At 46.2% G+C, this 15,805-nt stretch overlaps 1 protein-coding gene across 1 annotated transcript; it reads left to right on the top strand.

The window, feature by feature from the left end:
- Positions 1-1,339: 1,339 nt before the first annotated feature.
- On the top strand, positions 1,340-13,435 carry LOC131749809 (protein kinase C beta type-like; the record flags this gene model as incomplete). Its single annotated transcript, XM_059051677.1, has 6 exons — positions 1,340-1,504; positions 3,249-3,311; positions 8,438-8,576; positions 12,298-12,378; positions 12,660-12,767; positions 13,415-13,435. Coding segments are annotated over 6 exons (577 nt in total), but the record flags the coding sequence as incomplete, so codon positions are not given.
- Between the last annotated feature and the right edge of the window lie 2,370 nt (positions 13,436-15,805).

Below are 15,805 nucleotides of genomic sequence, written 5' to 3'. Positions count from 1 at the left end.
ACCCACACATCCATACAGTGTCTGGGTCAGAACCTTACACGGGAAGCTGTATAATACGAGGTTACAAGGGTAGACTCTGAAACCGACCTGCCCGGGGTTCAAATCCTGCCAGGGGCAAAAGGTAATGTTTGTCATGTTGGGTTGTTTAGAGAGATAAATGAGACAAAATATGCAGAGCGCTCAGCTTGGTCACATAGTGCTAGCAAGGTGGTAGCTTCATTTCGTTGTTTTTATTCTAATTATTATACACTCAGTACACATTTGATAAATGCACACGACTGTTATATGTAAGATAAAGTTCTGTGCACTGTAAGGAAGACCTTTTTTTCAGTGGTGGATTAAACCTTTGTTGTATGGCCGCCATCATCGTTAGAACACTTTACCTACGTCACCTTGGTACTTACTCTATGGGCAGGTGGGTCGTGTCCACTTTCCAGGTGGAGAGAAAGCTGGAGATTTGAGAGGCTAAGCAACAGCTGTTGCACAGCTAGGAAGTAGTGGAAAGAGACTTCAAATGCTATATTGATTTCATAGGGACCCTTTGCCCTACACATCACTTCTCTGCTACCCCCCTCCTGGTCTTACAGCCCCGTACAATAGCTTGGCGACTTTTGACAGCAAACCCCCTTTTACGCAGCGACCCAGCCACCCCAATATATAAGTAAAACAGAAACACATATTTCACAATGCGACCAGTCCCGGAAGCCACACACTGTCGTTTTTACCATATCCTATTGGTTACACAAGTCAGTCCAGTTCTCAGAGGGAAGGGACTACACCGCGAAGTGAACAGCAGGCAGTGGAAGTCACAGGGGACATGGTGGAGGGGGGCTCCCGCGGCTTACCTATTACCTGTATATGATTCCCTTAACAGTCTCCACTGTTTATTCAAATAAGATTTACTAAACAATAATAGCCACTAAGTCACGAGATTAATGTGCTAATGATATTTTCCAGTACCGACAAGTATAAAGTTAGTGTTATTAATTTATTGTTTATTTAGTTCTTTGCGGTACGCGGGCCTCTCACTGTTGTGGCCTCTCCCGTTGCGGAGCACAGGCTCCGGACGTGCAGGCGCAGCGGCCACGGCTCACGGGCCCAGCCACCCCGCGGCATGTGGGATCCTCCCGGACCGGGGCACAAACCCGCGTCCCCTGCATCGGCAGGCGGACGCTCAACCACTGCGCCACCAGGGAAGGCCAGTGTTATTAATTTAAAAAAACAATTCACATACTGCCTGTGGTCACTTGCATACTTCCAGTGGCACAAAGACTCCGCTTGGGGAAACAGTGCACCCAACCTGTCATAGAGTCCTGGTGGTTTTGCTCATAAATCCCAGCTATTACCTGCTGTCCATTTGGAACCCAAGGAACTGTAAGAGGCTGACTTTGCTCTTTGCTGTCTTCTCCCAGGACCGCCTGTACTTTGTGATGGAGTATGTGAATGGTGGTGACCTCATGTACCACATCCAACAAGTGGGCCGGTTCAAGGAGCCTCACGCTGTGTAAGTGAGAACTGGTGCTGTGCTTTTCCCTTGGGATAAATGTGTGGGTTGTTAGTTCTTTGGGGTTCTTAGTCGAACAGGGACTATAAACATCTTGAGCTTTTTTTCCTTTAAACATCTTGGGCTTCTGAGAAATACATGGCCGGGGCAAAGGGTGTTCTGCTGAGACGGGATACTTCTCTGTTTCTTGACACAAGCTAAGAACTTGAAGCTTGAAAGCCACAGCTGTTTCTTTATCTCTGAAGTTTCTTGAGGCCGCACTGCGTGGCATGTGGGATCTTAGTTCCCTGACCAGGCATCGAACCCACGCCCCTTGAATTGGAAGCGTGGAGTCTTAACCACTGGACTTCCAGGGAAGTCCCTATCTCTAAGTTTTTTTCCCTGGCTCATAAAGAAAACCCTATAGCTTCCTTCGGGAATGTCATTGTAGGTTTTGTATATTCCTTTGCTGATATTTATCGAGAGCTGACTATGTGCCAGGCCCAGAGAGTTTTTAGAGACTTGCTCAAGGTCACAGAGCTAGTGTGAGGCAGAGCCAGAATTCTGACCCAGATCTTCTTTGCTCACGTTCTCTGTCTGACACCACCCTCCCTCTTAGATGCCCTCGTTCCAGGGAGATGAAGGCTCAAGCTGCATGGTGACGATGCTCTGTGGCTCTTGGGGTGGAGAGACTGACCCTGGGTCTTTGGAAATCCGTTTCCCCTGCTGAGTTCATTCTGTCCCCTTCAGTCCACAAGGCAGCTGGTCTCTTCTTTTTAGAACACAAATTTCATCCTGCTTCTCCCGGCTGTTGGAGAATAGGAGCACAGCAAGTCGTAGGATCAAGAGCGCTAACCTCTCCTAAGGGGTTCGCCAGGCTCTTATTGTCCCGCTAGAGAGCTCTGCAGGCTCATCTAGGACGCCATCCCATCATTGCAGAGGCTTGCTGGCTCCTGTTCAGCTCAGCCTTGCCCCCTCCTCCCACCTGCCCAGGCCACGAGCACAAATTCTGGTAGGGTTTCCATTCTCACGCTTCCAGGTCGTGCCGTTTGTGTATCTTGGCACAGTCCAATGGGTTGGCTCTTCTTGTACTTCTGACATCTAACTGACCACCGACCTTCACTCCATCATCACACAAGACACATCGTCAGGACATTTTACAGAGCTCCCTAAAGGCTCGCCTAACCTTTGTAACGGGGCTTTCTGGTTCTCTCAGAAATGTTTCTTTCCGGGCCTTCATGAAGAGCTTACGCTTTAGCCAGATGCTGTTTCCAATCCTGGCTGTGCCATTCATTAGCTGTATACGTTGGTCAAGTTATTTCATGTCACTAAGCCTCCGTTTCCTCGTTTGAGGAACAGGGAAGTAGTAGTATCACCTACCTTACAGGATTGTTATTTAGATTTAATCACATGATAACCTGAAATGATGCAAGGTGGATGCTAAGCCTTCAGCAGATGTTAGCCGTGACCATGCTGCAGTCTGCAATGATCATTCTCCAGCCAGTTCATCCTATCCCATGGCCTCCTCCCCACTAAGCAGTTGCTGAACCTCTGCGCACCCCATTTTGTCCTTAGCCTCATAGCTCTCTAAACCCTGTTCATCCGTCCAAACTCTCATACTCGTTTTATGAGATGTATGGTTGACCATCCATGGTGGAACATTCATTCCCTATGCCCAGTTCAATATTGTATTGAGTTCTGAGAGTTTCCAAGCATATGGTGTCCTCGAATTTCTCCATTGCTTTTTTTCTTTTTGTAATTTCAGATTTTATGCTGCAGAAATTGCCATCGGTCTGTTCTTCTTACAGAGCAAGGGCATCATTTACCGGTGAGTGAACTCTGCTGTACTTCCCGTCTCCTTGGTTCCTAAGCTCCTCCCTTCCCTGCCTCTTTCTTCAACTGCTTTTAAAATTAGAATCCACGGTGGGGGAGGAATCCTCCAGCGCTAACTTGGGCATGTGCTCTGCCAGGCAGCATTGCCCACTGCCCTGGCAAAGTTTGGGCAGCTCTATACGATGACAGAAGGTCTTCCTCCAGTAACGGTTCAGAGCCTCGAATGTGAGACCATTTGCTCAGAGGAGGGGGCTCACCCCTGGGGACCCAGCCCTTCTTTCTGTCACCTGTGGACCCCGCATTTGGGGAGCAAGCAAAGAATCATGGCTGGAAGAATGTGCTGGATCATATTACTAGGAAACAAATTTCTTTCTTTCCGTTTTTCTTTTTTTTTTTTTTTGCTATGTAACTACAATTTGGAAATGGATCTCTGAGTAGCTTGCCCTGAAAGACAGGATTAAGCTCAGGACTTGGCATTTGCCCGTTTTCACAGGAGCAAGTGTATGATCACAGCCGGATGAGTCATACCATTTTATATCTCATGCAAGCAAACTATGGAGCCTGGGGCTGCTATTTGTCAGTGAGTCCAGGGTGTACAGTTCTCCTTACACTACACGGATGCAAATGGCATTACAGCGCAGGCTTGCATTGGTTTGTTATGCAAGGGAGGCTGGCGCGTGACACGGGGCTTCCAAAGGGCACTTGGCATGGGCGAGGGTCTATTTAAAAGATCCTGAAGAGTCATCGAAGTCTGTTTCATTCATTCATTCCTTTGACACACATTTATTGAAAGCCTACCATGTGCCGGCCTCTAGTCTAGATACAGCGTGAAGAAAACAGACAAAGCCCCACGTTTGTAGAACTCATATTCCAGTGGTGGAAGACAGATATGTAAATCATACAAACACAGTCTGTCGAGTAGTGAGAAGTACTATGGAGGAAAGTCAAGCAGGGGAGGGGGCTGGTGTGGGCTGGGTGGTGGTGGGTTGTCTGTCATTCTGTGCAGAGAATGCGATTAGGGTCTAAAGAGTTAGGGAAGACCCTCGGAGGCCTGGTCTTCCTAAAGCAATTGAAAGACATGGGACTAAAAGGCCTAAAGAGATTAGCCCTGGCGCTCTCAAGGCAGAAACTGGAAGTGAGGCTATGGGCCCTGGTGGGATGGAGGGATGGAAGGTGAGGGCCTTGCCCGAAGCCTGCAGAGTCCTGGGTCTTTTTTTCACTTCATGAAGTAGCAAATCCGGGATGCACAGAGCCCCCACTCTGTCTGTGTGCTCCTGAACGGAGGAATGAAAGTCAGGAAGCCAAGTGGCTTTACGTGGCACGGTGTGATCTCAGTGGAGAAATAGAAACAGAGAGAGCAACCATAATAATTTAAACTGTAAATTGTGTGGTCATTCAGCCCACGCTCGTCCTCAGTGAATACGTGTCACCACGTATGCATGAGACGGGACCTGGGAAGCCTCTAATTCCCCCCGTTTCTCCTTTGACTGTCATGGTGGGAGCATCTTGTGCTGAATGTAATTCTGGTGTTGAAAGGTACACATTATCTTCCATATGACGTGCCCCCTAAACTCAAGCCAGTGACTTCAGCTGGTGCTTAACCAAAAAGCCAGGCATCATGGGTAATTGTTCACTCTACATGGTTTTCACCGTATGTGCTGACATTTGAACCTAACTCCTATATAAGATGGGCCTCCACCAGAATAGAATCAAGGCACTCAAGCATTGCTGAGAAGTTTAAACAGGGGACTGTAAGTTAATTGGAAGAAAATCCAGTCCCAGCGGAGCAAACAGGAGATGAAATGATTAGAGTCCTTGCCAACAGGGTTGGGATTGAAGGCAAGGTTTCCAGACTAGCAGGGAGCTGGACTGGGATCTGGGGTCCATTTGGTCCAAGTCATAAAATGCAAAGATTAGCATTCTAGGTGCTAGGCCGTGCCTAAATGCAAAGCTTTTTCTGCTAACGACACATTCTCTCTTTCTTCCTCCATTATTTATACATTTAGGGCATATTTATCACTTTTTTAAGCCACTCAACATCTGAACCCCTTTCATTTGTGAGTAGGAATGGAGTCCATATCCTCCTCTAAAGATTAACGTGCCAGATACTTTCACAGCCTCCCTGTAGGAAGAGCAGACACACAACTCAGGCTCTGATGCTCATCACACTCGCTGAAGACCTTGAATCAGAAGTTAGTGACCAAGAAAGCAGAGACTGTAGAATAGAGAGGGGCCATAGTCAATCAGCTGTGTCTGGTTTCCAGAGTCATGAGGGGAAGCGGCTCTTAGCAACAGCATCCAGAGCCCAGTGTTAGGGCTTCGTGGAACAAGGGATGATGTCTGGGCCCAGTGGTGACATCAGTGGCATCTTCGCTGGGGCATCTCTGCGCTGCAATTAGGCATTGTTCCTGGCTGTGTAGCCTCCAAATCTGGTTCTTCCGCCTTTTTGGAGATTCTCTGAGCTCCCCAATTCCCTTTTAAAAAATTCCTTTTTCGGTTGAAATAGTCAGAGTTGGTTTTTGTAGCTCACAATCAAGAACTTCAGTGGAGACAGTATTTGCAATTGATAATCAAGTGAAAACTGTAAAAAAAAAATTGCATGACAGAAGATGTATGGTTTTTTAATTTCCTAGAGATTGGTTTCATGTTGGTAAAGTCTTTAAATGTTATAAATCCCCCTCTTCTTCATTTGGATCTCTAGTTATTTGGACAGTTCTTAAGTAAAGAGGATGAGGAATCATGCTAGACTTGTGCTCTCTGAGGACCGTGGCTGGAGATGTTGGCTGGGGGGAGGACAAACGACCCTTCCAAACTTAGTGTCTGATTTGTAGATTACCATCTCTGGAATGTGTGTTGATTTTGCCCTTGATGGATTTGTGAACATGAAACATCTGACTAGCCGCCTTTAGAAGCAGAAATGAGGATTAATTACATTAAACAAAAGAATGGGGTGGGCTATCAAAACACTGTTATGTGACAGTGAATATGACCAGGGCGTGCTCCAGCCCCATGACCTGCTGGCTCTTAGCACCTGAAGCTCCTTTTCTATAATAGACGAAGATGTCCTCACTTCCAGAGTTGCCCCAGCTGCCTCTTTGGGGGCGTGTGGTCAAGCTGAGGGGAATGTCATGGATCTCTGTCAATCAAATCACATGCAGACCTGGTATGTTTAGGTGGAACAAGTTTCTGCAAAGTCAGCTTCTCTAAGTTCCAAGCTGGCCTTCAGAGACCTCTGTGGCTTGTAGAGAAGCATGAAGGCTGGATGTGGGTAGCACCACGGACAGCACCAGAGCTGGTGGAATGTTGCTGTTGGTAAACACTGGGGTGCAAGTGAGCTTCCCCTTGGATGAAGAGACCTCACAGACACAGATAGTAGATGCCAGGATATATTTTCAGGTTGTATTTGTTTAGTTGAAGATGATGACAGCAACTCCATTCAAACTAACTTACGTTAAAGGAGGCATTTTCTGGCTGACGTAACTGAAAAGTCCAGGAGGCAGATCTCACTTCAGGCCTGGATGGATCCAGTGGCTCAAATGATGTTATGAGCATTTATTCTCTTTCTCTAGGTTCTGCTTTATCTAGACTAGCTTTCTTCTCTCCATCTGTGACCCCTGACACTTCTAGACTTACTTTCTACCACCTGAGCAATCCCAATGTAAAAAGAGCTCATCTCTTTCCTGATGGTATCAGCGAAAATGCCAGGGCTGATGTTGATGTTCAGAGGCTTTGAGTAGCTCATAGTGGGTCACATGGCCATTCCTGAACCAGTCACTGTGACCAGCAGGATTTCCACTGGCCAGGACAGGACCACATGACCACTCCTGGAACCAGAAGTTAAGAGCAGCATCACCAACCATGAGAATCAGGGAAGGTGGTTCTTGAGAATCAGGCAAGATGGTTCTTCAAAGGAATATTAGGATGCTTGAGAATGGCTTGAGACTCAGGGAAGGTGGTTCTTCAAAGGAATAATAGGATGCTCTCAGCCCAGGATGCTAGAATAGGCAGAAGCCACAGATGTCCACCACCCAGTGAAGATGATTTAAAGGAGAGATCTGAACTGAACAGTAGATCCCTTTACCTCTGAGGAAGTTGGATTTCTAATGGGATTGAGGAAGTCTGGCCCATATATCGTCCCTACTCATTGATGCTGAAACACCAAGTGATGACACTGGAGTCAGTGTTTAGGGAGGAAGAAAGTGTGATGATATTGGAGCCTTCGGATGCACTGGGAGTGTGCAAGGGTCCCCAAACATCAAACTCTCCTCATCAACACGGATGAAATAAAAGGATGGGAGTGTAGCCCGTGTCATTTAGGACATCACTCCATGGAGCTGACACCTTCCTGACACTCTGTTACGGTAACCTCCTTCAGTTCCCGTCCATCTCATCATTCTTTTTATTTCCTTCATACCGTCCATCATAAGCTATAATAAGCATGCTTATAGATTTGAATACTTGGTAATTGTCTTTTCCCCTCTACTAGAATTTAATCCTAACAAGAGCAGGATGCTTGTTTATCTTGTTCATAGTATATACCTCACTCAAAGCATAGTGCCTGTCACATAGTAGGTGTGCAACACATATTTTTTGGTTGAAAGAATCAGTAGGAACTCCTCGGTTCATGGCCTAGGAACTGGCTTAGGAGGGCTTGGGGCACTTGGTGTTAAATAAGATGCTCTCAATCCGTTTTTTTCTCTCTGATCTTCAGAGCTTTTTTAAAAATAAAAATTTTGTGTAAAACAGATCTTCCTACAAAATGTAAGCGGCCCTGAAGTTGCAGAGGTCAACTCTGGAGATGCTCCTGGATACGAGAAGCTTCTGTGGATGCTCTGTCCTTCATTTAGCCATCTGTGGATCACTCTTCTCAGAGCGGCTGTCTCACTGTGTCCTTCTGAGACGCTTGGCCCAGTTGGCTCTGTAGGAAAAGCGAAGCTCAGGGATCTGTGCATCCTGGTATCTCCCTGCCAGATTATAAGCTGTTGGAGGGCAAGGGCTGGGTCGTACCCATGGCTGTGCCCCCAACACCCCTGCTGTAGTGTCTGGCACTTAACGAGTGGCTGTTGGTTGACTTGAAATACATGTCATTTAATGAAATCTCTAAATCTTCTGTCTGCACAGAGACCTGAAACTTGACAATGTGATGCTGGATTCGGAGGGTCACATCAAGATCGCTGATTTCGGCATGTGTAAGGAAAACATCTGGGACGGAGTGACAACCAAGACTTTCTGTGGCACTCCAGACTACATCGCCCCTGAGGTGAGCTGATGCCAACCCCTAAGGCGTGTCTGTGTTGTGTTAATGCACTGATGTCTCCCCGGGGCCCTAGGTGGCCACATGGGAGCTGGGAAAGGTTCAAGGGGTACCTGACAAGCAAACCTCAGGCTGGTCCTTCTCCTGTCCTCGAAATTATTCCTTTGCAATCACACATGAAAATTAGCTTAGCACACATCCGGAAGCTCAGGCCCAAAATACATCAAGGTTTGGGAGAAAATTTAAATAAAACTCAAAAGAACCATCCACCACACGTCAGTCAAATTCTTCATCGAGCTGCTATGTCTCATGGCCATAGGATACCTCCTAATTATGACACTGAAACATTTGTTCAGGGGAGGGAGGGAGGGAGGGGGAGGGGGGAAGGGACTGATTGATTCTCTGGACTGACTATGACACAGAATCTGTGTCCTAATAGGTATGCAGTAGTTGTGCTAAATCCTAAAAGACTCAGAAGTTTTCTTCCTATGATTAAGATATAAATGAAAGTGTGAAGATTTTTTTAGTGCCTCCCCGTTCCTTCCCAAAGGAAACGGTCAGTTGCAGAATGGATTTCCCCAGCATGTCATGGTACAAAAATTTGTGCCAGATGATAGCCTTCCTTTTTCTCTGAGTTGGTGCTCAGAAAGGTGGCATTCTGCAATCTGTTACTGGATTTTTATGGAAAGGAACTGAGAGCTTGGCATAGAGTCTTGGAAATGGACATTCTAGAATTCCTCTTTTCTTGACTGTTAAGGCTTCATATGTAACAATGGTGACGGGAGGCCCCATGTCACTAAGTAGCTTGACACTAAATTTAAAACCTGCATACTCTGTTACCGAAGCTGTTCCTCTTCTAGAAATCTAGTTTGCAAAACACACACACACACACACACACACATGCCATACGTGGAAGGATATGTGTTCGAAGTCCTTTCTTCATTGCAGCACTATTTTTATTAATGAAGAATAGGGACTTCCCTGGCGGTCCAGTGGTTAAGACTTCGTCTTCCAATGCAGGGGGTGCAGGGATCGATCCCTGGTCGGGGAGCTAAGATCCCACACACCTCGCTGCCAAAAAAAAAAAAAAAAAAATTCAGACATAAAACAGAAGCAATATTGTAACAAGACTTTAAAAGTGGTCTGCATCAAAAAAATCTTAGCAAAAAAATAATGAAAAACGGAAGGCAAGCTCAAAGACGATCAATAAAGGAACAGTGCTACATTTCATGTTAAGAAATATTGTTGAGCCCTTACAAAGATCAGAGCACACCTGTCTGCACTACCTTGAACAATGTTTGTTGATTAAGAGAGGGGCAATAGTCTGAATGATTTATAGTATGGAATACTATTAGGCATCTGTATATACAGATATGGAAATATCATTGAGAGAAAAAAAGCAAGTTACAGAATGATAAATACAATATGATACCATTTCTGGAAGAAAACACTAATACACAGAACACTGCTATATGTTTCTTATGAGTATGTAGATATGCGTGCCAAAGTATAGAAAATCTGGAAGATTACAGACTGATTTTACAACGTTGGTTATCGCTGAGGATAAGGCCATCGTAAAGGGGAATTTAGCTTAATCTGTGTACTGTTGAAAGTTTTCGCAAGGTAAATGTATTTGTGTATTACTTGAGGAATTGGAAAGTAATCCTTTAAGCACTTAATCCTGTCTTAGGACCCCACGGAGTTATCCCCGTGTGACATACATTTTGCTGATTAGGACATCAGACACAATTCCTTGATCTGCCGTGAGTTCCGTGATCTCTGGTTCACAAGCCCTGCTGCCCTCAACAGTCACCTGGAGAGCTTTTAAATGGGATGGTCCAGGGGGGGGGGAGGGTGGGGGGGGGGGGGCCAGGCGTCCCGAGGTGCACGGAATCAGAATCCCTGCAGGGTGGGCCTCCACATGTGTGGTTTTCAAAAGTTCCCCGGGTGCTCACGATGCTGGCAAACAGGAGCCCCGACTTGTGTTGCTGGGGAAGCTGCATCCCCCTCCAGCTCACAGCCCGAAGCCCGCTGGTGAGAAGAATAAACTCGGGTCAGCTTTCCCCCTGCTTTGCCATTAACTAACCCCATCGCCTCAGGCTACTTCTGTGACCTCGCGCAGGCTCTCTTTCCCTTTGTAAAAGGATTAAGTTGTTAGGTTGTCATGAGGATCGAAGGAGACATGAAGTACTTTAAAAGTGGGAAACCCCTTGCAATAGGTGTTCTCCCAGAAAGCTTTTTCTTCAACCCTTGAGGTCAGTTCTCGTCAGAGGATACTTCTGATTTCAGGGCAGAAGCCGAGGTGGGAGATGGAATTGGATAAACGGACAGTTACTCTATAGCCAAGGTTGCTTAGACACATGTGTTGAGTAAAACAAACCATGACCGAATTAGAGAACTTTTGAGTCATAGATGACATTTCGAGGGCCTAATAAGTGAGAGGCACATATTTCTCTTTCATCCTCACAAAACCCTATGACAGAGATCTTATTATAAATTTCATTTTGTAGATGAGGCAACTGAGACTTAGAGAAGTTAAGTAACTTCCCCCAGGGTCACACGCTGGGAAAGAGCAGTCAGGATTCCAAGTCTGGACTGTCTGGCCCTCAATCCTCAGCCCTTAACCTTTGCTGTATCACCTTCTAATCCCTTTGATACAGTTAGTTTTACACCCCTGCATCCTGATGGATGGTCACACAGCTGTTCTAGACTTTGCCATGCTCTGGAAACTTGCTAATAAATAGAAAAACCTTTAAAACTATGGGTACCATTTGATCCACCCGTTCTACTCCTAGGAATTTATCTTAAGGGAAAAAAATTTGAACAAATGTCCAGATATCTAATTACATGGAAGAAACCTAATCAATTGGGTATTGAAGAAATAGATTTTGGTATATCCATCCAATGGAACATTATGCAGAGGTAAAAGCTGATTATGTTGATGTACAGATATTAGCATGGAAATTCTAAATGAGTAAAATACTTTATTAAAATTCCACGTTAAAGTATTTATGTAAAGCACATACCTACACACAGAGCTTAATATATATTAATAGAAAAAAACCTAGAAGGAAATAGACCAAATATCCATCATAATTTCTCTCTTGATAAAGGATTATGGGTGATTTTAATTGCATTCTCTTAGCTTGTGTATATTTTTAAATAAATAGTAAAATAGTAATAAATGCTATTACATTTTTTTAACTTAAAAGTTTTTTTAATTTAGGCAAAAAAGCACATTACCATCTTAAGCAGTTCTAGGCATACAGTTCAGTAGCCTTAAATATATTCACATTGTTGTGTAAATGTTATTACTATAGGAATGAGAACCGAAGATGGGTTTTCTTCTTTAAAATGCCACGCTCACTCTATTAAAATTTAAAATAACTCAACCGTACTAGGTGCTTTAAAAAGGAAATGTGACATCCACAGATGTTTTCCTCACCTGCGGGTATCTCTGCAAAAGGATGTCCATCTTCCTAAGGTAAAGAAATAGCTTGGGTGGACACTGGGCTCCCTGTCGACTCTTTTAGACAGAGACCCACATCTGGGACCCTGACAGCCAATTTAATCTTTCACAATAGGCAGGTGACAAGCAAAGGAAGAACTCTCCCCCCACCACCCTGCCCCCAGGGATGCTCCACTCTTATTGTAAAAGAAGCGCATATTCAGTCTCAGCCTCCGCAAGAGCCTGCAGTCTCCCTGACAGATGCCTTCTGTTTTCCAGATAATTGCTTATCAGCCCTATGGGAAGTCCGTGGATTGGTGGGCATTCGGAGTCCTGCTGTATGAGATGTTGGCTGGGCAGGTAATTGGCTTTTAAGTGATTTGTAAGGAAAGTCCTCCCCCATCCCCATCCTCATGGTTTCTTGAGGAGAAAGTGTCAGCTCGATAGCAGCTCATAGATCCGAACCTCTGTGACTTCCATGACCTCGGGGTTATTACCCTAGTCTGTTCACCAGTTTTCCTTATCTTCTCCCTGGAAGTGTGGCCTGGCTGTGGGCCCCAGGGAGCAGCGCTTGTTGTTTGGGGGCAGTTGGGGGAGGTTCGGGCAGGACTCCTTCTCCTACCCTATCCTCTGTCCCACAGGCACCCTTTGAAGGGGAGGATGAAGATGAACTCTTCCAGTCCATCATGGAACACAATGTGGCTTATCCAAAGTCCATGTCCAAGGAAGCCGTGGCCATCTGCAAAGGGGTGAGTGAGCCCCTTACAGCTTGCGGCCAGGACCACCGCCTACGGGGGTGCCGGCGGTGCCTTGTATAAGGATGCTTTGCCCGGGGTGGGGGAGGGGCGGTGGAGGCTGAACTCCACCCCTCACCCCCTTGCCAGCCTGTGAGCCTGGTACAGAGCTGCCACTGCCCAGAGGAGAGGGAGCTTTTCTCTAATTTGCACAGAAGCACCGTGGAGGACTGCCTGCAATAGCATCTTGCTGCTGGCTGGGCTCCAGGCTCTAAGCCAGCACAGGGGAATGCTAATGGAATGAATGAGGTAGGAAGCACAGAGACTTTGCCAAAGAGCTGGAACCCAGGGGAAGGTACACAAGAGCTCTGTGGCACGAATCCGGGAGCTTCACTCTGTGCCGGGGCCTACGTGTTTAGTTAATACTAGGAGCGTGTGACTTTTGTCCTAAGAAAATATCAAGCGGTATTGAGTTTAAGGAATTCTCTAGATAAGTTGACCCAAACTGAATGTCCCCAAACCCGCACTCCCTCCCCAACCCACAAATGGCTGAAAAATTTGCACATTTGTACATTGTGATGTATGCAGGTTGCGCCTGTGAACAAAGCAGGACGCATGTGTGGGGGTTAGGATTGCTCGTTATGCGTCTTGTGTTCGGCCAGGATGTGCTCACAGTGACCTGGGTGAGTCCCTGGAGACCAGTGGTCCTCCCCGTTGGTGCCATCAGGATGACCTGAAGTGCTTTTTCAGAAAGCGCATACCTCAGCCTCACCCCAGAGAGTAAGTCTGGGCATCTGTATTGTAAAAAAAAAAAAAGTCGCTTGAAAACCACTGCCTTTTTAAGTATCTTAACCAAATGTGGTAACTTTTCAACTGATGAAAGTATGAAAGCAACACTGAGAGACCCCCAGAGAACAGGGCCCAGGGATGCTGCCTTTATAAAGTTTTCCCTCCCACCAGTCAGCAGTACCAGTGCATATTCTCAGCGTTAGAGCATATGCCCAACTGTGTGTCTGGATAAACCAGGGCTGCCAGTCCTAGATTCTTGGCGTGTTTGCAGATTTCCCATTGCTCAACCCAGCCCTACCCTTCCTCACCCATCAGACACCATGTGAGCTGGCTTGGGGGAAGGAAAGCTGAAGACTCGGGTGGTTTATAACAGCTGGGCCAGCCCCTAGATCTAGGAGCACCTTGCCATGCTGCCTAAATTCCCACTCTCGGTGAATCACCTAAGCTTTGTGTGTCAGCTGCATAGGTTAGGATGCAAATATCCCTGGGGAAAACATATGTGAATTCGTCTCAGTCCCTAACATCTTAAAATTTATAGGTTGAAAATAGTTTCTGAGGCTATGAGGCAGGGAGAGGGCAGATGAGGAACAGAGCATGGAGAGGTTCATTAGCAGCTTAAGCGAGGCCCCCTTGGCAAAGAGAAGGCGTAGAACAAGGCCAGGGCAAACCCCTGTAGACATGATACGGGGCTGGGGAGAGGGAGAAGGTCATACATGAGCTCTCAGCTTGTTTAATAATTGCCAACATTTAAAGATCAGGGGATTTCCCATAAACATTCAGCTGTCCAGTTTCTCTTGAAAAATCTGATCTCTCCGTGCTGGTCCACCATTCCTGTAAGGCAACAGTCAGCTGAATTGGAAGCCAGTGTCTGTCTCTTTAGAGAGCCCTCTCCTATCCTGATTTTTCTGGGCAAAAATCCCCATGTGAGTCCAAATCCCAGTATTATTAGCCCTGTGACAACCGGGAAGCTATTCAACTCCACCTACAGACTGAGGACACACCTTTGGGACTGCACATCGGGTTCTCTGATGACTAGATGAGTTAATACAAGGAAATCACGTAGCAGAGAGTCTGGCACTCTGCTCTAAAACCCTTGGGTTATTACTCCTACTATTACTAATGCTGGCACTGCTATGTTACATGCTAGCCTCCTCCTGTGTTTTGAGCTTGCATCTCCCGAGCCGGGGATTTTTAAAGTGGCAAGATTTTGGAGCTCAAGACCATTTGCAAATTTCAACCCTTTCACTTCCTAGGCGCGTGGTCTTGAGCACGTTACTTTGCATCTGTGGGCTTCTGTTTATCTCCCAAAATGGAATATTAATCCTCATTAAACAGAGTTTGGAGAGTGTTAAATGAGGTAACAGAAGAGCTAAGTGTTTTGCGTGGTGTTGGCACAATTGTAGGCGCTCGCTACATGCTCAAGACCTTTCCCTTCACAGCTCGGCCTGCTTAGACAGCTGGGGTTCTAAGTGGGTCATGGAGGAGAGGGCTTTCCAGGTCAGCTGCATTCAGCTTCAGCTCCAATTAGCAGTTTCCCTGGTAGAGCAGATTTCTATTAATTTCACACCCATAACCTTCAGGATTGACGAGGGTGACTTTCTTACTGTTGGGTTTGGGGACCTTTCTGAGTTGTGTCGGCTGTGAGGCCCGTGTGGGCTTTTTCTTCAAGGTTGATGCTCCAGAGAAGGGGTGATGCTCAAGTGAACAGCCAAGTGCTTCCTCCTGAACCACGGGCCCCAGGGGATCTGTCTGGGTGGTGATCAGAGATCAGAAGAGTGATTAAGTCCAGCTGTCTGCATGGCTGACTTTGGGCACAGGAGTGCCCCAAAGCCAGCCATGTGGGATGTTTTCTGCAGTGGTTTTTCTGCAATGTTTTCTGCATTGGTTTTTCTGCATTGGTGTTTTCTGCAGTGGTTTTTCTGCTTTGTTTTCTGCATTGGTGTTTTCTGCATTGGTGTTTTCTGCAGTGGTTTTCCTTCGCCTGGCATCCTCCTGTCTACATGGAAAGTGAGCTAGGTTTTTGAAAACAGTGCCATTCCAATTGAAAATGTCCTATTTTCCACCATAAAAAAAAATCAGTATACATTTGCTCAGATTGCCATGCCCACTTTGTACAAACTTAAAGCAGACAGATGCCCCAACTGGCCACACATTAGGGTGAAACCAAGAAGAAACTGTAGGATGGAGGAGCTTCAAGACTCTGGGTCAGGCTGATCTGTTCGAAGCATAGTTCTGCTAGTTAGCTGTGTGAGTAGGTGACTACT

The sequence above is a fragment of the Kogia breviceps genome, unplaced genomic scaffold (assembly GCF_026419965.1).
Source record: "Kogia breviceps isolate mKogBre1 unplaced genomic scaffold, mKogBre1 haplotype 1 scaffold_620, whole genome shotgun sequence".
Taxonomy (NCBI): Eukaryota; Metazoa; Chordata; class Mammalia; order Artiodactyla; family Physeteridae; genus Kogia; species Kogia breviceps.
This window is presented reverse-complemented; position numbering and strand designations above follow the sequence as displayed.